Raw genomic sequence first — 23,220 nt, 5'->3', positions numbered from 1 at the left:
ACTGGGTGCAGTGGCTCACGCCTGTAATCCCAGCACTTTGGGAGGCCGAGGCAGGTGGATTATGAGGTCAAGAGATCGAGACCAGCCTGGCCAACATGGTGAAACCCCGTCTCCACTAAAAATACAAAAATGAGCTGGGCATGGTGGTGCGGGCCTGTAGTCCCAGCTACTCAGGAGGCTGAGGCAGGAGAATCACTTGAACCCGGGAGTCAGGGGATGCAGTAAGCCAAGATTGCGCCACTGCACTCAAGCCTGGGCGACAGAGTGAGACCCTGTCTCAAAAAAAAAAAAAAGGAATACTGGTAGTCTCTTCCCAAGCCTCAGGAGAGTTTCTCCAGTTTTTCTGAAATCTTGCTTGTCTCTACTAGAATCCAGTACAAGATTATTTGGGGGTTTAAATCAGTATTTTATTGTGGCTCTAAAAAAAAGTGATTTTAATTTTTTGTCAGAACAAGTATAAGGATTGTTACTAATTTCCAAAGTCAATTCTGTTTACTTTAGCAGACATATATTCAGCAGCCACTTTGGGTTAAGTATTATGCCTGCTCAGGGATAGAAATGCGTAGGACACAGGCCTGCCCTTAAGAGGTGTATGGTCTAGGGGGAGAGATACACAGAACTTTCCAGACTATGTGGTTTGAACCTCATAATTGCAGTATGCACAGGTGCTTAGCAGGTGTAAAGGAAAGGGTTTTTTTTTGTTTTTTGGTTTTTGGTTTTTTTTGAGGCAAGGTCTTGCTCTGTCACCCAGGCTAGAGTGCAGTGGCATGATCTTGGCTCATTGCAACCTCTGCATCCTAGGTTCAAGAGATTCTCTTGCCTCAGCTTCCCAAGTAGCTGGGACTACAGGCACACGCCACCGTGTCTGGCTAATTTTTGTACTTTTTGTAAAGATGGGGTTTTGCCATGTTGGTCAGGCTGTTCTCCCTCAGCTCAAGCGATCTGCCTGTCTCGGCGTCCCACAGTGCTGGGAGTGTAAGCCGCCACACCTGGCTAAGGAAAGGGATTTAATGCAGGTGTTGCAAAGGTATCAAAGTAAACTTGACCAAGATAGGTGGAAATTAGTAAACATCAAAGCACTACAACAAAAGCTTTTACAGGATATTGGCCTTAAATTAACGTACATGTGTTTGTTAACGAATAGGCTGATCCTTTAGCTGAAATCTTGACGTGGTCTTTTAAGAATGGCACTTCCATTTTTTCACAGTTATTTCCTGAGTGCCAAGTACTGGCAAGGCTTGGAGTTATATTTGGGAATCTGCCAGAGTTGGAGTGGGTGGCAGGGGAGGTTACAAAGATGTGTAAGAAATCCCTCCTATTGATTAGAGGTATAGAAAGAAAATTTTTTAAAAAATCCCTGACCTTCAGAGAGCTCATTTTGTGTTTGCAGAGCAAGTTAAATAGTCTTTTATGAATGGATAATAAGTTCTTGATGATCTGTAATGCTACACTCTCAGAAATTATCTAAAAATTTAGATTTGAATTTAAAATGTATTTTGAGGCTGGGCACAGTAGCTCACACCTGTAATCCCAGCAGTTTGGTAGGCTGAGGCAGGTGGATCACCTGAGGTCAGGAGTTCGAGACCAGCCTGGCCAACATGGGAAAGACTCCGTCTGTACTAAAAATACGAAAAAAAATTAGCCAGGCATTGAGGCAAGCGCCTGTAGTTCCAGCCACCTCCCAGGTGGCTGAGGCATGAGAATAGTTTGAACTGGGAGGCAGAGGTTGCAGTGAGCCAAGATTGTGCCACTGCATTACAGCCTGGGCGACAGAGCAAGACTCTCTCTCAAAAATAAAATAAAATGTATTTTGGTGCTATAGGAAGACAGAAATGGCACCTCATAGCCTCACAGAGGATGGGATTAGCTAGGACACTTCCCAGAAAGGTTGAGGGTTTTTTGTTTGGTTGGTTTTGGTGTTTTTTTTTTTTTTTGAGACAGTGTCTCAGTCTGTTGCCCAGGCTGGAGTGCAGTGGCACAGTCATAGCTCACTGTAGCTTTGCCCTTTAGGGATCAAGCAGTCCTCCCACCTTAGCCTTCTGTGTAGCTGGGACTACAGGTGCATGCTGCCACACCTGGCTAATTTTTTAAATGTTTTGTAGAGATGGGGTGTCCCTGTGTTGCCCGGCTGCTTCCGAATTCCTGGACTCAAGCTGTCCTGCCTCGGCCTCCCAGAGTGCTGGGATTAGGTGTGAGCCACCACACCTGGCCAAGGTTGAGTTTTGAAGGACAAGTTAAAGTCGATGGGGAAGGTGTGTTGTGTGCGGTAGAGGTGAGTGGGCTATAGGACATTCTGGGTGGCAGAAACAGCCTTTTGCAATATTGCAAAAGGCTGAATGAAGATCTGAGATAAAGCAGTGCATTTGGGAAAATTGCAGAAGAGTTCCTAACATTGTTGAGTATTGTATTCAAAAATACAAAATGTTTTTGAGCAAGACACATTGTCCAAAACATAATTTAAAATTCTGTGCCAAAAAGAGAATTGCACTTATGTTGGGGTCCTCCTAACTCACCCAGCCAACCATAAAAACGTTTGTTTTGCATAATGTTTCAGATTTCCGTGATATTTACATTCATATTGATGAATTCACCAAATTCACCTGCTAGGGAATCTCTTTATTGGGAATTCGCCTTATTGGGTCATTTTAACTTTAGCAATAAAAGATGAGCCAGTTTTTCAGTTTTATTCATTCATGTAGAAGCCTTTTTATAGGCCATCACTGCTTGATGCTAGGGCTACAAAAACTAATAAATAAGAACAGGTAGTACTTGTCTAGTGAGGGAGACCTATAAATAAATTACAGTAGGTGTGCAAAAAGAGGTATCTAAGAGGCGGATGGTGCTGAAAAGTCTTAAGTTGAGCTTATGCTGAACCTTAAAAATTTGACCAGAAATTATCCAGAGAGGAGGGGAAAAAATGTAGAGAGAGTGTTGCAGTGAAGTTATTGGGGAAACGAAAACGTGAAAGTTTGTAGTATTCTCTTTGTGGAACTTTGAAATGATTTCTAGCTGCCTAAATTAGTTTTCTAGAACAGAAATCTAATCCACTACTTTAAATATTTCAGTAGCTCGCTTCTCCTTCAAGAGAATGTTGAAATCTACTTTAAATAGCTGTCTTGGGAGGAGAAATAGTACACTAGACTCATGTCATCCAGAAGAATTTTAAAACTGTTGACCAAGTCAGAACTTTTTTCCTTTTTATTATTATTTTGACAGGGTGATAAGAGAAACACAGAAATTTGAAAAGATACAGAAGTAAGCACAAGTTTATTTTTTGGTACAGAAGAATGTTCAATTGTGTTACGGGTGATTTGGTTTGTTAAAAATACTGTCTTTCAAGTAGGACATCGTGATGCATACCAGTAATCCCAGCACTTTGGGAGGCTTAGGCAGGCAGATTGCTTGAGACCAGCCTGGGCAGCATGGTGAAACCCTATCTTTACAAAAAATACAAAAATAAAAATTAGCAGGCCAGGCACAGTGGCTCACACCTGTAATCCCAGCGCTTTGTGAGCCCGAGGCGGGCAGATGACGAGGTCAGGAGATAAGACCATCCTGGCTAACACGGTGAAACCCCGTCTCTACTAAAAATACAAAAAAATTAGCTGGGCATGGTGGCGGACGCCTGTAGTCCCAGCTGCTAGGGAGACTGAGGCAGGAGAATGGTGTGAACCCAGGAGGCAGAGCATGCAGTGAGCTGAGATCGTACCACTGCACTGTAGCCAGGGTGACAGACCAAGATTCCGTCTCAATAAATAAATAAACAAATATTAGCTGGGTGTGGTGGCACAGTCCCAGCTACTAGAGAGGCTGAGATGGGAGGATCGCCTGAGCCTGGGCGGTCAAGGCTGCAGCGAGCTGTAATCGTGCAGCTGTACTCCAGCCTGGGCAACACAGTGAGACCCTGTCTCAAAAAACAAAAAAACACTATATTCGATATTTATTGTTGTTCAGCAAGTAGATGTATGATTATGTACTATGTGCAAAGATATTTTGCTAAGTGTAAAACAAAAAACATAAATTGCCTTCAAGAAATTTTCCTGTCTAATGCCAAGGTGTATAGGTTCTTTTGGGGAAGAGGGATTGTGCAAGGTGACATTTTTTAGTCAAGCAATATTGGTAACAATGTTGAGGCCTGGGAAAGGAAAATATAGCCTCAAAGGGCTTTTTCTCTGTCATCCCAAGTCTTTTGAGTTTCTGTGAAAAAATCCAGCCATTTAGTTTGGAAATAAGCTGTGATTTGGTCTCATGTGCCAGTTAAGGAAGGGTCGTGCACAATAACTTGAGCAGCTTAGCTCTTTAGTATTGACCAGAGAGGCGGCGATTATCAGAGGCAAGAGTAGGGCCTACAAGGTGGCCATGCCTCACACCCTTTGGGGTTATGCACATGCTGACCCCTGAACTAGCGTGTTTTTTCCCCAACTGCCCTGTCTCCAGTTCGTCCCCAGAAATGTTCTGGAAAAGCAAATCTCAGGGTATAAAGAGTCTTCGTTCTGGGTTTTGTTAATTTAAAATAATTTCCAGAAGCAGTCTTGCTGCTGTGATTATAATATAGCAAACTGTTTAGTCCTCATGCTAGGCAGGTTTTTTTTTGGTTTGCTTTAATAGAGACAGGATTTTTGCCATGTTGCCCAGGCTGGTCTCAAACTCTCTAGGGTCCAGAGATCCATGGCCGGACGTGGTTGCCCACGCCTCTGTTCCCGGCACTTTGGGAGGCCAAGGCCGAGATCGTGCCGCTGCACTCCAGCCTGGGCGACAGAGCAAGAGCGAGACTCTGTCTCAAAAATAAATAAATAAATAAAAATAATAATAATAATTTCTTTTAACTCAGCAAACTTAGACGGATTTCCTAGGTGAGAAATTTCAGATGGATATTGCAAGTGTTTCCTGTACAGGGTGTCCTGATACTTGTTGCAGCAGTATCCCTTCCCCCACCCCCAGCCTTGAGATTGTAGGTGTTGAAGAACCTTTTTAATCTCAGTTAATCTTCTGTCTCCCACTCATCCGTTCATTTATTCAACAAGATACCTTTACATGTATCTTAGTCACCAGCCAAACTGGGCTGGTCACCATCCCAAATATATTGTTGTGGTCTACCATCTAGAAACCCTCTTCCTTTGCTTTGTAAACTTTTCTCTCCTTTGAGATGTGATTGCAGTGTGCCTGGGGAGATTTCCTTCCACCCCAAACAAAATCGTCCCCTTATTTCTGTAGCTCTTTGTTACTCTGCTTTCTTATTGCAAAAGTGGTAGTCTGAAATAGAGTCATTCTCATCCCCATTTTGTAGCTGCAGAAGCATTCTCAGTGAGCGTGGATTTGTCCAGCCCCCCAGGCAATGGATGACGGTGATATTTGCACCCAGGTCTGTCTGGCTGTGGAGCCTGTGATCCTGTGAAGGGGTGCGGGGAAGGGACACTACCTCAGAACTGGGTCTTCGGATTTTAGAACTGGCTTTTTCAGGTGCTGTGTGACATTGAGCAACTCCCTAGGATTTCTAAACACTCAGCTGTAGAACGATAGTGTGGCCTTTTCCTGCTTCAAGTGAGTTATAAATGTAAACATGTTCTTCCCCGTTACCACACAAAGAATGTGGTATCAGTACCAGAAATTGATTCAGCTATCATCATAGCATAGTTTAGTTTTCTGCGTAAAAGCTTTTAACTGAGATGGAAACATGAGAGTTCGTTGTACTGTTCTTTCTACTTTGTATGTGCTTGGAATTTTCCACAAAAGCGGGTTTACCAAAAAGACTTCTAGCTTGCAAAGTGCCATATCATAATTCTTTCTATACACGTCCTTCTTAACTGCTAGATGTTTATTTTCACGATGGCAGAAAATGCCTTCCTCCTTGTTGTGTCGCCTTGTGATGACCTGGTTGGTTGTGTGGGTGCTTTGGAAACTACAGTTCTTGCCAAGGGACACTTTTAGACAGGCAGGTCATCAGATCATAGGATCAGCTTCCACATAGGGGCTACCTTAGAAGGGTGTCCTCCTGGTGTTTCAGTAACTAAATCCCAAAGCTTGAGATCCACAGTGGATTTGCTACAGATGAAATTTCCCTCCACAATAAAATAGTGTTAAAATGTGGTTTTAGTGTGATGTCAGGGAACGTTCTTTATATACCCTTTCAAGTTATTTTTTGTTTTGTTTCGAGACAGAGTCTCGCCCTGTCGCCCAGGCTGGAGTGCAGTGGCGCGATTTTGGCTCACTGCATCCTCCGACTCCTAGGTTCAAGCAATTCTTCTGCCTCAGCCTCCTGAGTAGCTGGGATTACAGACATGAGCTACCACGCCCAGCTAATTTTTTGCATGTGTAATATTAGTAGAGACAGGGTTTCACCATGTTCGCCAGGCTGGTCTCAAACGCCTAACCTCAAGTGATCCACCTGCATCGGCCTCCCAAAGTGCTGGGATTATAGACGTGAACCAACACACCTAAAAGTTATTTTTTGAATAGCTAATATGTGCACATGCTACAGAATTCTTACTATGCAAATAAGACCCCCCACCCTGTCCTGCATCCCGTAGAGCCTCTCCCCAGAAACAGTCGTGGTCTCCAGTCTCTGGGGTAGCCTTCCAGAGGGTAGTATGTGTTTATAGGGGCATGTCGGTCTTTGGGTTTTTGTTGTTGTTTTGTTTTTTTAAGGACAGCATGCTCTCCACACAGTTTACATGTTGTGTGTTTTCTGTCTTAAGTACTGTCAGTACTTACAGAGCTGCTACTTCAGTCTTCATACACATACTGTAATATATATAGCTTTTTTCTTTTCGATGGACATGTATATTGTGATAGCGAAAACTTAGGAAAAAACATTGGCAATAAATCTTTTTTATTTAATTTTATTATTATTTTTGAGACAGTGTCTTGCTGTGTTGCCCAGTCTGGAGTGCAGTGGTGCAATTTCGGCTCACTGCAGTCTCTGCCTCCTAGGCTCAGGTGATCCTCCTGCCTCAGCCTCCCAAGTAGCTAGGACTACAGACATGCACCACCACACCCAGCTAATTTTTGTATTTCTTTGAAGTAGAGACAGGGTTTTGCCATGATGGCCAGGCTGGTCTCAAACTCCTGATCCGTCCGCCTTGGCCCCGCAAAGTGCTGGGATTACAGGCATGAGTCACCGTGCCCAGCCAACAATAAATCTTTATAGATACCTCATTGGTTACATCTATGCAGTTACGTTTCTGGACACAGAATTGCTGGGCCAAAGAGACATGGACATTTAGAATTTTTCAGATGCCATTGCCTTTCGTAGAAGGAGTATGGTAATTTATTCACCACCCAGCCAGCAGTGTGCGAGAGTGCTGATTCATTCCTGTTTTTGCCAATATGGTATATCAGACTTTTTGGTCTTTGCCAATCTTACAGGAAATGTTTTCATTTGTTACCAAGGAAGACTTTTTATGTGTTTAAAATCGCTTTTGCAGGGAGAGAGACTGCCAGTGGACACAGGGTTTCTTTTTAGGGTAATGAAAATGTTACAGAATTTTAGATAGTGATGATGGTTGTACAGCTTTACAAATCTACTAAAAACCACTGACTTGTACACTTAAAAAAAGGTGAATTTTGTGGTATGTGGATTATATCTCAATAAAGCTGCTATTTAAAATATCCATTTGGCCAAGCATAGAGTGGCTCATGCCAGGAGCCCAACGCTATGAGAGGTCGAGGTGGGAGAATTGTTTGAGGCCAGGAGTTCAAGGCTAGCCTGAGCAACATAATGAGACCCCATTTCTACAAAAAATGAAAAAAATTAGCCAGGTGTAGTGGTGTGTGCCTGTGGTCCCAGCTACTCAGGAGGCTGAGGCAGGAGGATCATTTGAGCCCAGGAGTTTGAGATTTCATTGAGCTAGGATCCCACCACTGTACTCCATCCTGGGTGACAGAGTGAGACCCCATCTCTTTAAAAATAAAAACAAAACAAAAAACCCTTTTTATTTTCTGCAAATCAACTTCATTTTCTTTGTTTTTCTATTACTCTTACAGGAAATTAGTTTTTTGTCTTTGTTATGTTACATCTATATTTTCCAAATTGATCGTTTGCTCTTTTTGTTTTTTGTTTGTTTGAGACAGAGTCTTGCTCTTGTCGCCCAGGCTGGAGTGCAGTGGCGCAATCTCGGCTCACCGCAACCTCTGCCTCCGGGGTTCAAGTGATTCTTCTGTCTCAGCCTCCTGAGTAGCTAGGATTACAGGCGCCCACCACCACGCCTGGCTAATTTTTGTAATTTTTTTAGAGACGGGGTTTCGCCATTTTGGCCTGGCTGGTCTCGAACTCCTGACCTCGGATGATCCACCCACCTCAGCCTCCCAAAGTGCTGGGATTACAGGCGTGAGGCACCATGCCTGGCAAAGTGCTGGGATTACAGGCATGAGTCACCGTGCCCAGCCAACAATAAATCTTTATGGATACTTTGTTGGTTACATCTATGCAGTTACGTTCCTGGACACAGAATTGCTGGGCCAAAGAGACACGGACATTGCTCTTTTGCTCTTTTGACCTTGGTTTTGCTCTAACTCATGGAGAAAATTTTCATTTTTCTGTAGTTAAAAAAAAGTTTTTTTTAAGAACCTCTAAGTAGTTTTTATACTTGGAGAAGCTTTTCTTCAATATATATTTTTTAATTCCCATCTTCTGGCCATTGTACGTTTCCTCTTAATTTATATGTACATTTAAATCTCTGATTTAGTTGGAATTTATTTTGGCGTAAGTTGTGAGAAATGGATGCAGCTTCTCCCCACTCGCCCCACCGGTGATACCCAGTTGCCTCAAATAATTTTTTAAATAATTCATTTTGCCTCATGCATTTGGAATTCTGCTTCTGTGCACTAAATTCTTTAATGTATTTGGGTCTATTTCTGGACTGTTATTCTGTCTCATTCTGTAGGCGTCTCCATATGCTACAGCCACGATGTTTTAATTACTTAAAGACTGGTCCAGGTTTCACTGTTTAAAACGTTGTTCCAATCGTCTTGTTTTCCTTCTAAGTGAACTTAGAAGCAGTATTTTTAGTTCTTTATTAATGTTACTGATATTTTATGATTCTTGCATTCATTTGTAGCTAAATTCATGTAAAATTTTTTATTTTAGCCCTTCTTTTCTATGTCTCTTGATTTTTGTCTCATGTCTGCTTATGCCTTCAGAGCAATGCTAAGTAATAGTGATCATAGTAGAAATTTTCATATTGTCTCCCTGATTTTAATGACTATGCTTTAGGCATTATGTATTAGTACTCATAAGTGGAATTGATCTGTATAGGTTTTTGTTTGTTTTTCATTGAGATACAGTCTCACTCTGTCGCCCAAGCTGGAGTACGGTAGGATGATCTCAGCTCACTGCAGCCTTGACCACCTGTTCCCAACTCGTTTTTTCTTTAAATTATTTGTAGAGAGATGGTCTCACTTACACAGGCTGGTCTCCAACTCCTGGCCTCAAGTGATCCTCCGATCTCACGTCTCAAAGTGCTGGGATTACAGGTGTAAACTACCATGTTGTATGGTTTGTATGGTTGTATGGTTCTTTTGTTGGTTGTTTATTACCATGTTTGGTTTTATTATCTTAGAAGTAATTTTTTTTTTTTTTTGAGACAGAGCCTTGCTCTGTTGCCTAGGCTGGAGTGCAGTGACGCCATCTCGGCTCACTGTAACCTCTGTCTCCCAGGTTTACGCCATTCTCCTGCCTCAGCCTCCCGAGTAGCTGGGACCACAGGGGCCTGCCACCATGCCTGGCTAATTTTTTGTATTTTTTAGTAGAGACGGGGTTTCACCGTGTTAGCCAGGATGGTCTCGATCTCCTGACCTCGTGATCGGCCCACCTCGGCCTCCTGAAGTGCTGGGATTACAGGCATGAGCCACTGCGCCTGGCCGTCTTACAAGTAATTTTTAAACTTTCTAATTTTTTAATCTGCTGTGGAACAACTTAAATATCGTTGGTATTACTTGTTCCTTAAAGGTTTGGTGGTAGGCTTCACCTGTGAAACTGAACAGTACTCTAGCTTTTGGGAGAATTGTTTTTATTTATTTATTTATTTTTGAGATGGGGTCTTGCACTGTCACCGGGGCTGGAGTGCAGTGGCGCGATCTCAGCTCACTGCAACCTCCGCTTCCCCGGTTCACCCTGATTCTCCTGCCTCAGCCTCCCGAGCTGGGATTACAGGTGCCCGCCACCACACCCGGCTAATTTTTGTAAGTTTGGTAGAGATGGTGTTTCACTATGTTGGCCAGACCGGTCTTGAACTCCTGACCTAGTGATCCACCCACCTAGGCCTCTCAAAGTGTTGGTATTACAGGCGTGAGCCACCATGCCCGGCCGGGGGAGTAGTTCTTAGTGATTGATTCTATTACTTCTAATGTCATCAGTTTCTTTTGGAACCAGGTTTGGTAACTTATGTTTTCCATGGAATTTTTCTAATGTATTTATATATGTAGATGAACATAATACCCTTATATTTAATTTAATGTTCTCTGTATCATATTTTGTGTTCTTCACGTTGATTTCTTTGTTCTTTCCTACAGGAACAGGAAATATAGTGGTCATTATGATTAGCTATCCAAAAGGAAGAGAAATTTTGGAGCTGGTGCAGAAAGGAATTCCAGTAACGATGACCATAGGGGTTGGCACTCGGCACGTACAGGAGTTCATCAGCGGTCAGTCTGTGGTGTTTGTGGCCATCGCCTTCATCACCATGATGATTATCTCGTTAGCCTGGCTAATATTTTACTATATACAGCGTTTCCTATATACTGGCTCTCAGATTGGAAGTCAGGTAATGATGGATAACTCTGAATTTTGATTTTTAAAAGATAGTTCATAAATATGCTCCGTATGTATTCCTAGAAGTTACATTTGACCATATTCTTTTATTTTTGCTTAGATTATTTAAGTATTCACATGACTGTTTGGAAATCACTTTTTAATTGGACTATGTTAAGTTTTTTGTTTTGTGGGAAATTAGATACCTTTAAGTCTGGGTTACCTTTTGCACATTTGTTTCCTGCAGGAACCCTCTTAGTCCCTTGCCAGACACAAAGGAGTGATGAAAAGGCCTGAGTTAAGGGTGGACCTGTCCTTAGGTAGCCCTCATTCTCTGATGAGACCTGAAGGTGAGGAGCAGAGAGGAAATGGGGGCCTCTCTGTCTCCATCATGGAGCTGTAGTAAAGCCATTTATCTGTCTCAGTGACAGCGAAGAGAAGGGCCGTCAGAGAGCCAGTGGCTTCCCAAGGCAGGCCTTTTGAACGTCCCTCTTATTTCTGTCATTGTGGAAAGTGGACTCTTCTGTCTTGAGTACTAGGAAGAGGCCTTTTCCTTTTAGGTACTTGAGTAGATGAGCATATGGTACCCCTATCCTTAGCTGCTTACTTTCTTGACAATATTTAAACATAAGATGTGGTTTCTTCTTCAGAAAAGAAATTGAAAATCAGTACTCTTGGTCACATACCTCTTCATGTTACATATGGCTGTTCTGCATATTAAGACTTGAATGGCTTTTGTTGTTTGGGGGCTTTTTTGTTAAGTTGGTGCAAAAGTAATTGCGGTTTTTGCCGTTAAAAGTTATTTTCAGTATAGTCATTTGACTTTGCCTTTCAAGTGAAATGTTTTCTATATGCTTATGTGTATTTGTGCCTTTTAAGAAAAATAGTGATTTAATTTAAATTTTTCAATAACTATATTAATATTTTCCCACCCAAGAGCCAGAGAAAAGAAACTAAGAAAGTTATTGGCCAGCTTCTACTTCATACTGTAAAGCATGGAGAAAAGGTAATATTTTCATGGTTTTTTTTTGTGGTTTAGAGTAGAGAATATGCTGTACGTGTTTATTTTAAAGAAGGATTGGCAGAAATATTTTGCCATTGAGAAGAGCCTTCCAGACCTGCATTAATATAGTAGCCACTAGTCACATATAGCAATTTGCATTTAAATGAATTTAATTTAAAATTGAGCCCCTCACTGGTGACAGTTGAAGCACTTTGGGAGCCACAGTGGCTGGTTGCTGCCCTCCTGGACAGCTCTGACATTCCCAGCAGTGAAGAAAGTGGTGCTGGTTAGAACCAGATCACTATAAAGATGTGGAGGAGCATACAGTCTTCACCAGCCCTTGATACCTTCAGTGCATTTCTGTTAAATCTGAGACTATGTGTCCACTCCTTTAGTTACAGGGAGAACATGTTGGCATTTGTGGGGATGGAGAGAAAAGAGATTTTTAAAACTACTTTTGGAAAAGGAAACATTTTGACATGGCCAATCTGACACTTAAAAGTTCAAAATCATACCAGAATTTTATAGCATTTTTGAAATAGGACAAATCCTGAATCTAGAAGCTCAGATTCTTAGAGAATAGATGCCTTAAAAGGAAAAGTGTTGCTAATGCGTAGTATTTATTCTTTTCATAGTTCTTCTGGTGTGCTGTAAAATGTTGATAATTGTGTTGACTTGCAGCTATGACTTGGTGTAGCTGTTTTGATTTTCTTGTTATCTCACTAAGTTATCAAAAATCTGTTCCACCTTCCAGTCTCTACTCCCCTTCAGAAAGAAAGAGTACCTGCACTTATGGTGTATATCTCTTTCTTTTACCTTAAAGGATTAAAGCAAAAATAACACATTAGCTTACAGACCTTTCATTTTTTTTTTTTTTAATTTGGAATTGATACTAATGAGGCTTCGAGAATTGTATTGGTGGCTACCATTCCTTTGCTGATGGCTTTCGTACTGCAGTTCAATGTTAACAGTTTGTGCAGGGTATTGTTTTCTTTCCATATAAATGTGTTGAACAGAAAAAGTAAAAAAAAAAAAAAAAAAATCACATCTCATGGCTTAAGATTAGTATCTGATTTGCAGATCACTCAGAAGGTCCTTAGGGATAGAGTTTCCAGTTAATGCCTGTGACAAACTCTGCACACATTCAGCATAGTCAGTTACTTGACAAGCATGTGGTTTACGTTCCTCTTGGAACATGCCTTCTGCCTCCTTAGCAGGAAATCGCAGTTCTTTTTTTTTCTTCTTTAATAAGACAGTCTCACTCCATCACCCAGGCTGGTGTGCAGTGGCGCAATCTCGGCTCACTGCAAGCTCCGCCTCCTCGATTCACACCATTCTCCTGCCTCAGCCTCCCAAGTAGCTGGGATTATGGGCGCCCGCCACCACACCCAGCTAATTTTTTGTATTTTTAGTAGAGATGGGATTTCATCATGTTAGCCAGGATGGTCTCGATCTCCTGACCTTGTGATCCACCCGCCTCGGCCTCCCAAAGTGCTGGGATTACAGGCTTGAGCCACCATGCCTGGCTGGAAATCGAAGTTCTTAAGTGTAAGAAGACGTAGATAGATGTATTTGTTTAATTTACTGAATCGAATCTTTGAGAACACAAGTAAATTGATATTATCCTCTTCCCATACAGAATAATTTTGAAAATATGCTTCTAGGGACTGTTTCTTGAAAGTTGTCAAAATAATGGTTGAAAAAAAGAGGAGCCTTGCAAAAAAGCCTTATGGTGTATATATTTTTAAGAAGATTCCTAAATGATCCATGAGGTATATACAGATGGCCCCCAACTTCCAATGGTTTGGCTTAACAATTTTTAAACTTTATGACAGTGTGAAAGCAATACGCATTCAGTAGAAACCATACTTCAAGTGTTGTTTTTAACTTTCAGTATGGTATGCAGTAGATTATATGAGAGTCAGTACTTTATTATAAAATAGGCTTTGTGTTAGATGATTCTGCCCAAGTGTAGGCTAATGTAAGTGTTCTGAGCATGTTTATGGTAGGCCAGGCTAAGCCGTGATGTTCAGTAGGTTAGGTACATTGAATGCATTTTACACTTAATGATATTTTCAACTTACAATGGATTCAGTGAGATGTGACCCCATGGTAAGCTGTAGAGCAGCTGTACACAGATTTTCTCGTAATTTTACATTTTAAACTGTACAAAAAAATGTGTTTTCTTCAGACTACATTGTATTCCATTCTAGAGAAAATAAAAATTAGTGTTGTCTAATTTTTATTTTCTTGTAGACTCATTCACAGTAATGTATAAAGTTGCAAACCATTATTAGAGATTTTAAAAATTATTTAATCATTTTTGCCCCGCATATGATTACTTTCATTGAAACATACAATTTTAAATGTTGTTACAAGTTCATTTTAATACGGTCTTTGATAACAATATCTACATATAAAATCAAATGTGGTCTCGCACAGTGGCTCGCGCCTGTAATCCCAGCACTTTGGGAGACAGAGGCAGGAGGATCGCTTGAGTCCAGGAGTTTGAAACCAGCCTGGGCAACATGGTGAAACCCTGTCTCTTAAAAAAAATAAGTAGGCGGGCGTGGTGGCTGACGCCTGTAATCCTAATACTTTGGGAGGTCGAGGCAGATAGATCACAAGGTCAGGAGTTCGAGACCAGCTTGACCAACATGGTGAAACCCCATCTCTACTAAAAATACAAAAATTAGCTGGGCATGGTGGTGCCTGCCTGTAGTCCCAGCTACTCGGGAGGCTGAGGCAGGAGATTCACTTGAACCCAGGAGGCAGAGGTTGCAGTGAGCCAAGATGATGCCACTGCACTCCAGCCTGGTGACAGAGCAAGACTCTGTCTCAAAAAATTAATTAATTAATTAATAAGATAAAATGTTTACTGCTTCCATATTGACAGGTGGTGCACATGGCTAAATATATGTTTAAATACAGCAATTACATAAGAACAGTGTAACTGTGTTCCATAAAATGAACTGCCTAAATTTGCAGCCATATGCTGATACTGATTGGGAGTCCCTGAGTCTCTACCCCAGCATCCTGGCAAGGAGAATCCTGCTAGCCTGTCTTGCGTCAGATGGCTGCTGTGGCCCTGGCTGCCTTGGTTAATGGATGAGACCAGGTGTGTAGATCCAGGAGTTATTCCAGAGAAGTAGGGAGGGCTGATTACCACCAAAGAGGTTCATGACCCATAGATTCTTAGAAGTGGACATTTTGTCATAAGACTACTTTCTCCCCAGCAATTTTTGTTTCTTTGTACCTTTATTAAGTAGTTAGATGAAAAATGGTAACTTACTCTAATTTGTCATTCTAAGTTTTGTGTTTGAAAAGTAATTTATTTTATAATATAGCAGACATTTGCATTTCTACAGCATTTAAAACATGAATACTTTTTAACAACCCGTGAACACTTGCTTAGTATTTAAACATTTTAAACTGTACAAAAATGTTTTCTTCGGTCTACATCATATTCCATTCTAGAGAGACTAGTGGTGTCTAATTTTTATTTCCTTGTAGACTCATTCACAGTAATGTATATACTTGCAAACCATGATTAAAGACTTTAAAAATTATTTCATCGTTTTCCCCTGCATATGATAAATGATAGTATTTACTTTCATTGAAACATATAATTTTAAATGTTGAAAGTTATTTTTTTTTGTTTTGCTTTTTGAGATGGAATCTCGCTCTGTCACCAGGCTGGAGTGCAATGGTGCAATCTTGGCTCGCTGCAACGTCCACCTCCCGGGTTCAAGCGATTCTCCTGCCTCAGTCTCCTGAGTAGCTGGGACTACAGGCATGCTCTACCATGCCTAGCTAATTTTTGTATTTTTAGTAGAGACGGGGTTTCATCATGTTAGCCAGAATGGTCTCAATCTCTTGACCTCATGATCTGCCTGCCTTGGCCTCCCAAAGTGCTGGGATTACAGGCATGAGCCACTGTGTCTGGCTGTGAAAGTTCATTTTAATACAGTCTTTGATAACAATATCTACATAAAAAAATCAAACATCTGGCATGGTGGCTCATGCCTGTAATCCCAGCACTTTGGGAGGCTGAGGCAGGAGGATCGCTTGAGTCCAGGAGTTTAAGACCAGCCTGGTCAACACGGTGAGACCCTGTCTCTTTTTTTTCAGATGGCGTCTCGCTGTCACCCAGGCTGGAGTGCAGTGGCGCCATCTTGGCTCACTGCAGCCTCCGACTCCCTGGTTCAAGCGATTCTTCTGCCTCAGCCTCCGGAGTAGCTGGGACTACGGGCTTGCGCCACCATGCCCAGCTAATTTTTGTATTTTTAGTAGAGACGAGGTTTCACCATGTTGGCCAGGATGGTCTCGATCTCCTGACCTCATTATCGGCCCTCCTTGGCCTCCCAAAGTGCTGGGATTACAGGTGTGAGGCATTGCACCTGGCCAAAACCCTGTCTCCCTAAAAAAAAAAAATAAATAAATAAATAAAACAATAATAATAAATAAAATAAAATGTTTACTGCTTCCATATTGACAGGTGGTACACGTGGCTAAATATGTTTTTAAATACAGTAATTACATATGAACAGTGTATTAGTATTTAAACACTGTTCATATCTGATTAGGCAGACAAATTTTTTCCTTTTCAACCATATTATTTAGATAATCCCCTAATAGTGGTAAACACTAAGTACAGTTATTTGTGTTTTAGTTACGCTGGTTGTACCACTGTAGAAGGGAATTCATCATTGTTGTAGTCCAGATGTAGTGAGTTTACCAAGGGATATACTATGTACCAAGAATGTAGTAACACTTTCTTTTTTCTTTTACAGGGAATTGATGTTGATGCTGAAAATTGTGCAGTGTGTATTGAAAATTTCAAAGTAAAGGATATTATTAGAATTCTGCCATGCAAGTATGTTCTTTTTACCTACTGAGATGTTAAAAATTACTTGACAAGTTTTAGGTGTCTGACAAAATAGTTATTTGTTTTTTATGATATGAAGATCTTGTTATTTGTGATCATCTCCTCTTTTTAGAAAAGCAGCTTGGATTTTAAATGTAATGTCTTCACTGCTCTTTAAGATTGCTTTACCTAGGAGATTCTTAGGTTACATTAAGACTCGTTAAGTATCTTTGTCATAGATTGGCTTTTAGTCTTCTAAGCAAGGCTTTATCAGAATCGTAGGAATTACGTTATACATTTAGCAATGCAAAAAGTAAGCTGTGTTGGGAGCAAGAAAAATGAGGGACCAGGGAGAAGGGCCTGAAACAGCCTAAAGGAAGTGGGTTGGGGAGGGCAGTAGTTTGCTGTTATTTGCACCCTGGACTTGCGTTCCTTCTAAGCTTGTTTAAAATCAGTATTCCTAGCTGGCTCACACCTGTAATCCCAGCACTTTGGGAGGCTGACTCAGGTGTTCAAGACCAGCCTGGTCAACATGGTGAAACCCCATCTGTACTGAAAATACAAAAATTAGCCGGGTGTGGTGGTATACGCCTGTAATCCCAGCTACTCAGGTAGCTGAGGCAGGAGAATTGCTTGAACCCGGGAGGCAAAGGTTACAGTGAGCGGAGATTGCGCCACTGCACTCCAACCTGGGTGACAGAGTGAGAGACTCCATCTCAAAAAAAAAAAAAATTTTTTTTTTTCCTTTATTCTGGTTACACTAAGGGTTTTGTTTTAGTAGCAGGAAGTTGCTTTAAAAAAAAAAATGGAAAGAATGAAAGGGTGGGCGTGGTGGCTCATGACTGTAATCCCAGCATTTTGGAAGGCCAAGGCAGGTGGATTACTTAAGGCCAGGAGTTTGAGACCAGCCTGGCCAACATGGCAAAACCCCGTCTCTATTACAATAAGAATACAAAAATTAGCCAGACATGGTGGCGCCTGCCTGTAATCCCAGCTACTCAGGAGGCTGAGGTATGAGAATTGCTTGAACCTGGGAGGTAGAGGTTGCAGTGAGCTGAGATCATGCCATTGCACTCCAACCTGGGCAACATGGCAAGACTCTGTCTCCAAAAAAAGTAATGGGATACTTTAATTGATAACTTTTTTAAAAGAATTGCTTTGTTAAAAGGGTTCATTTTGTGTGCAGAAATGGTATATTTTAAGTCTGATGAATTTTAATTATACTTCACAGCTATTAGAAGCAAGTCACAAGTCAGTATATAATTATATTTTGCTTTGTTTGCAGAGTACTTTAGTATATATCCAGGTACTTTATAGTAGATTGATAACTGTGTGAAGGAAATGCAGCCATGCATATCAGGGTAACCAAATGAAAGTTTCCTGACTAAAGGTAGCTGGTTTAAACCTACAAACATTTACATGTGATTGGTACGATGGGTACTGAATAAACTGGATTGGGTCAGTGTAAGTGGATCATGTCATGTAGAAAGTTATTAAAGTAGAGAGAAGAGTTTTTACTCCAGGCTGGTTTAGGGCAAGTCATTCTAACTTAAAAACAATGTCCAGGAAGCTGCACAGACAAGCAGTGCTAGGTCGTGCTGGTGGCTAAGCTGGAGTTTGGACCTGACCCTCAAATGCAGGCACATGTGCGCATTTCCTGGTCTCCTTACCGGAGTTTTGACTTTTCCCTTATTTACTCCTGTGCTTTATTTAGGTAACAAATTTCCCAATAAAGCCAACATGTTCCTTTTATGTTTTTGTAAAAATTATTTCTTAAGTACTGGTTTATTTTTTTATTTTTTTATTTTTTTTGAGACAGAGTTTCACTCTTGTTGCCTAGACTGGAGTGTAAGGGGTGTGATCTTGGCTCACTACAACCTCCGTCTTCCGGGTTCAAGCGATTCTCCTGCCTTAGCCTCCTGAGTAGCTGGGATTACAGGTGTCTGCCAACACACCCAGCTAATTTTTGTACTTTTAGTGTAGAGCGGGTTTCACTCTGTTGGCCAGGCTGGTCTTGAACTCCTGACCTCAGGTGATCCACCCACCTCAGCCTCCCAAAATGTTGGGATTACAGGCGTGAGCCACCATGCCTGGCCGCAAGTACTGTTACTTTTAATTCCACTAGTAGATTTCTGTTTGTGAAAAAAAAGTCTTCAAACAACAGTAATAATACCAAACAATGACCAAGTATGCTCTGTGCCTGGCGCAGTTGTACACACACTGCATGTGCCCCTCAGCCCCTGGTGTGGGGCAGAGAGTGTAGGGACCTAGTTCAGAGTCCCAGCCATTGAATAGCATGCTCGTGTCTGAGCCCAGCCTGTCTGGCTCTGAAACCCATACTATAATCTTAACTCCTTTTCTTCATCACCTGTAGAAAATAGATTTATCATACAGGAGGAAAAGTTAGCCAACTGAGACAAATCAGCAAAAGAAGAAAATATATATGCCTTTTTTTTATTCTGAAAGTGATAAGTGTTCATTATAGAAAAATGGAGTGTATACAAAACTGTGTAAGAGAGAAAAAAAGTATTGCGTAAGCCTACCACCGCAAGGTGATCTGTTAATATTTTTGTTGTATTTCCATTTGAGTCATTTTATGGACTTATATAAGGTACTGCCAGTTTAGTATTAGTTTACTTATTACTACTAGTTGATTTATGCCATGTTTTTTCCCAAAAATTTTTCAAATAAGTTACAAAGGCACGTAAAAATGTACAACCTAGTGTGAGGGCATAAATAAGCCATGGTTTTTGTAGGGTGAAGGGAAATTTTCCCTAGAAGTGCCAGATTCTGTTTCACATGGAAGAGAGAATAACGACATGATAAGTAAGTAGACGAGAATGTTGATTTGACGTCAGCTAACTTGTAATGAGAGGATGAGTTGGTAGAATGTCTTATTTCCTTTATAAGTTATATAAACATTGATTTTAAAAAGATTAACACATACTTAATTCTTTTAGGCATATTTTTCATAGAATATGCATTGACCCATGGCTTTTGGATCACCGAACATGTCCAATGTGTAAACTTGATGTCATCAAAGCCCTAGGATATTGGGTTTGTTACGTTTTTGTTTATATTCAATCTCTGCCCCAGTTCTTCCTGAGTGATTCAGTTTCATTATTGACTAGAAACAAGAGGAACAGGCGAAAGGCTCCTGATATCTCTGTGGTTCTCTGAAGAAAATTTCCTCACTATTAAAAATGACTTCTTAAGGCAGTCCAAAAAAATCAGTGAAATAGATTTGTGATGACAGAACAGCATGCTCAGATGTTTCCCAGAGAGTCTGTAATTACTTAGAGTAACGGGTTTTGATATGCTGCACCACAGAATGTGTATACGCTAGTTTTCTATCAACAAGAATCATAAAACATTTGAAAAGGAAGGAGCCCCATAGGTTGTCTGGCTTAATATGTGCATTCTACATGTGAAGAAACCAAAGCCAATACTTCTTAACATCAAATATTACTCCCTGTTCCTAGGTTTCAGAATCAGATAGACCTGGGGCAGTCTGTCCTGCATTGAAGTCGGTTCATCACTGATGGTCACAGGGGCAAAATGAAAAGGAAATCACAGGAGTAGCTAGCCGCGTGCTGAACAAATGCCTTCCATACCTTGTTATGTCTAATCTTCACAGTTGCTATATAAGTGCTGTCACTATTCCCATCTTACTCATTAGAAACTTGAGCTTAGAGAAGCTAAATAACTCACCTGTAGTCATACAGTTATTTAATGGGAAATCATCTTTCAAATAAAGTTTGCTTAATTCCAGGGTCTGAGCACTTAACTATTACCCTACCCAAAGAGGGGAACATAGAGGGAAAGAATACTTTTGTTTAGGTTGTTTTTTTATTGGTTTTAGAGTCTTCATGCAATCTATTAATGTCTCAACATATTCTCATTTAGAAGATAAACAGTTTTAGGCCGGACTTGGTGGCTCATGCCTGTAATCCTGGCATTTAGGGAGGCTGAGGTGGGCGGATCACTTGAGGTCAGGAGTTCAAGACCAGCCTGGCCAACATAGCGAAACCGTGTCTCTACTAAAAATACAAAAAAAAATTAGCCAGATGTGATGGCACACTCCTATAGTCCCATTTACTTGGGAGCCTGAGACAGGAGGATCGCTTGGGTCTGGGAGGCAGAGGCTGTAGTGAACTGAGAGCGTGCCACTGCACTCTAGCCAGGGCAATGAGAGTGAAACCTTGTCTCAATCAATTAAAAAAAAAACTTTTCAAATAAAGATCTTTGGGGAAAATAATTTATCAAATATCGTCTTGTTGCTAAACATATTTTTAGAGTTTTTCATAGAGTTTATTGTGGAATTAGAAACTGCAGTTTGGGTTTTTTTTAATGACGATCATTTTATGCAGCTTTAAGCCATTATGGTCATGTAAGCTTCTATAGTGGCATCATCAAAGAACTGACCCGTTAAACAAGACTTATTTCCCAGACTGCAGTCTGTTTAAAATGCCCCCTCATCTTTTAGCTTAAGAGACCGCTTCCTTAACAACTGCTGTCTTTCTCTATGAATTACAATTCGTTTGTTTTTTTTGAGACAGCCTCACTCTGTCGCCCAGCCTGGAGTGCAGTGGTATGATCTCGGCTTACTTCAGCCTCTGCCTCATGGGTTCAAGTGATTCTCCTGCCTCAGCCTCCCAAGTAGCTGAGCTTACGGGTGCACTCCACTACATCCAGCTAATTTTTTATATTTTTTGTAGAGATGGAGTTTTACCACATTGGCCAGGCTGGAATCAAACTCTTGGCCTCAAGTGATCCATCCGCCTCAGCCTCCCAAAGTGCTGAGATTACAGGCATGAGCCATCGCACCTGGCCACTGAATTGTTTTTTAAATGTGAGTTCCAGAATGCCTTCACTGTGTGCTCACAGGAAGGTGGAGGTCAGTGTTCAAGAACGGTCTTACTGGAAACTGAGACTATTTTGACGTCCAGAAAATTTGTCTCTCTTTTAGAATTTCTTCACATATTCATGGTTTTCAATAATTGTAGCTGTGTTTAGCATGGCATAACATGCTTTCTTAATGAACCTGGTTCATCCCTCTTTACTGCAGAAACTGTAGCTTAGAAGAGAGGATGAGCGTTTGTGGGGACAGCATATAGCATACAGGGAGCTAGATGGATTTCTTTCTTGGCAAGGTTTTAGAACTCTTTTCCTTCATTAGATACACTCTAAAGCATATTCTAAGTTGTTTTCTTCATCAGTCAGTAGTTTAACATGCTTTTCATTTCTGGATGTTTGTATGAAAGGAATTTCACTGACTGTAGCACAGGGACTTTAATCCTCATGAGTTTTGTTTGTGGAAATAAGCTGTATATTTCATATATTAAAAATGAAGACTCTTCATCTCACCTAAGGTTGAATGTTAATTTCAGGAAGCTAGAATATATATCCCCAGAATGCCTAATTTATTCTTTGATGAACAGAACCTGTAGTAACATTAAACCTCAGAAACTTACTGTCTTGTCTTTGACTTTTGAATCTTTAGACAGTACACCCTTTTCTGTGGACCTCTTGACCCCTTCCTGCAGTGGATGCTTTAGTTAGCCATGCTGTGCCCTCTTGTAGTAACTAGTTCTCTGTTTCCCCATAACTGTAGTGAGAGTCAGCCTCAGTCTACCACACAGACTTTAAAGGTTTACAGCTGTTTCAGTCATCCTTGTCACTTGTTTTCATTCATTTGGCAAGGATGGGTCAAAGAAATGACATCTAAGGTGCTAGATCTGCAGTTGGCTCTGGGGAGACAAAGATGAGTAAGACACAGCCCCTCCCCTCAAGGGCTCTTGAGGATTTCACTTTCTGGACTGGTGGGGGGTCAGGGCACGCACACAGACACAACATGGCCAAAGAATCCTGTTTGAAGTGCTGCCTGTGGAAGCACAGAGGAGGGGTCACATGCCCTGCTGCCAGGTAGAAATTGGAAGGTGGAGCAAGTACATTTGAGAGGGCAGTTGAGCTGGGTGTTGCATTATCTGTCAGACACACCAAAGTCTTGAGGCTAAAGCTATGTCTGGGGAGCGAACAGACAGGGTTGGAGGTTGGCAGGTAGTTAAGTTAGCAGATATTTAGGTAAACAGGTTGGGGCTAGGCTGGCAGAAGTTTGGGTATTGTGGTGATGTCACAGCCACGGAATTTGTTGCTTCGTGTGTCAGGAGCAGGGATGGGAGGGTGTTACGTTACTGGTGAGGCAGGAGGGGCAGGTTCTAGAACACAGGTGGAGCAGGGCTGTTGGGGGCGCAGCCCAGTGGAGGGAGGTGGAGCGCCTGTGAGTGGTGTTTTTACTTGAAGCAATGGTGAGATGCTGAGCCAGATGGTCATAGTGAGCCTACAGCAACCCCTCATCTAATAAGTCACTTTACCAGGAGTTCCATCCACTTACAACACAGCTTTGACTCTGGTATTAATCAAATAAGGTTTCTAGCTGTTCCCCAAATGTCGAGACTTAATGTAGTGTTGCTGATAGTGTCTCCAGCCCTCTACTTTCACTGTTTTCCTTTCTTTAAAGCAGCAAATGGAAGCGGGAGGGAAGGTGAAGGCAAACTACAGCTGATCAACACCCTGTCTATATGGAAGGAGCCAGAGTAACTT

General features: G+C 41.3%; 1 protein-coding gene across 3 annotated transcripts in view; it reads left to right on the top strand.

Moving 5' to 3' along the window:
- The window catches only part of RNF149 (ring finger protein 149), a 32,815-nt gene that overhangs the window by 4,111 nt on the left and 5,484 nt on the right, over positions 1-23,220 (top strand). For 2 of the 3 annotated variants that reach the window (XM_011956588.1, XM_011956587.1), the window contains exons 2-5: positions 10,510-10,760; positions 11,685-11,753; positions 16,544-16,626; positions 19,578-19,674. In XM_011956588.1, coding sequence (XP_011811978.1) covers positions 10,510-10,760; positions 11,685-11,753; positions 16,544-16,626; positions 19,578-19,674 — 500 coding nt within the window. The remainder of the gene's footprint in view (positions 1-10,509; positions 10,761-11,684; positions 11,754-16,543; positions 16,627-19,577; positions 19,675-23,220) is intronic. The other variant, XM_011956589.1, reaches the window with a different exon arrangement.

Source organism: Colobus angolensis, unplaced genomic scaffold (genome assembly GCF_000951035.1).
Source record: "Colobus angolensis palliatus isolate OR3802 unplaced genomic scaffold, Cang.pa_1.0 Scaffold42, whole genome shotgun sequence".
Lineage (NCBI taxonomy): Eukaryota > Metazoa > Chordata > Mammalia > Primates > Cercopithecidae > Colobus > Colobus angolensis.
The sequence above is the reverse complement of the archived record's forward strand: the minus strand, read 5'-3'. Positions and strand labels throughout refer to the sequence as shown.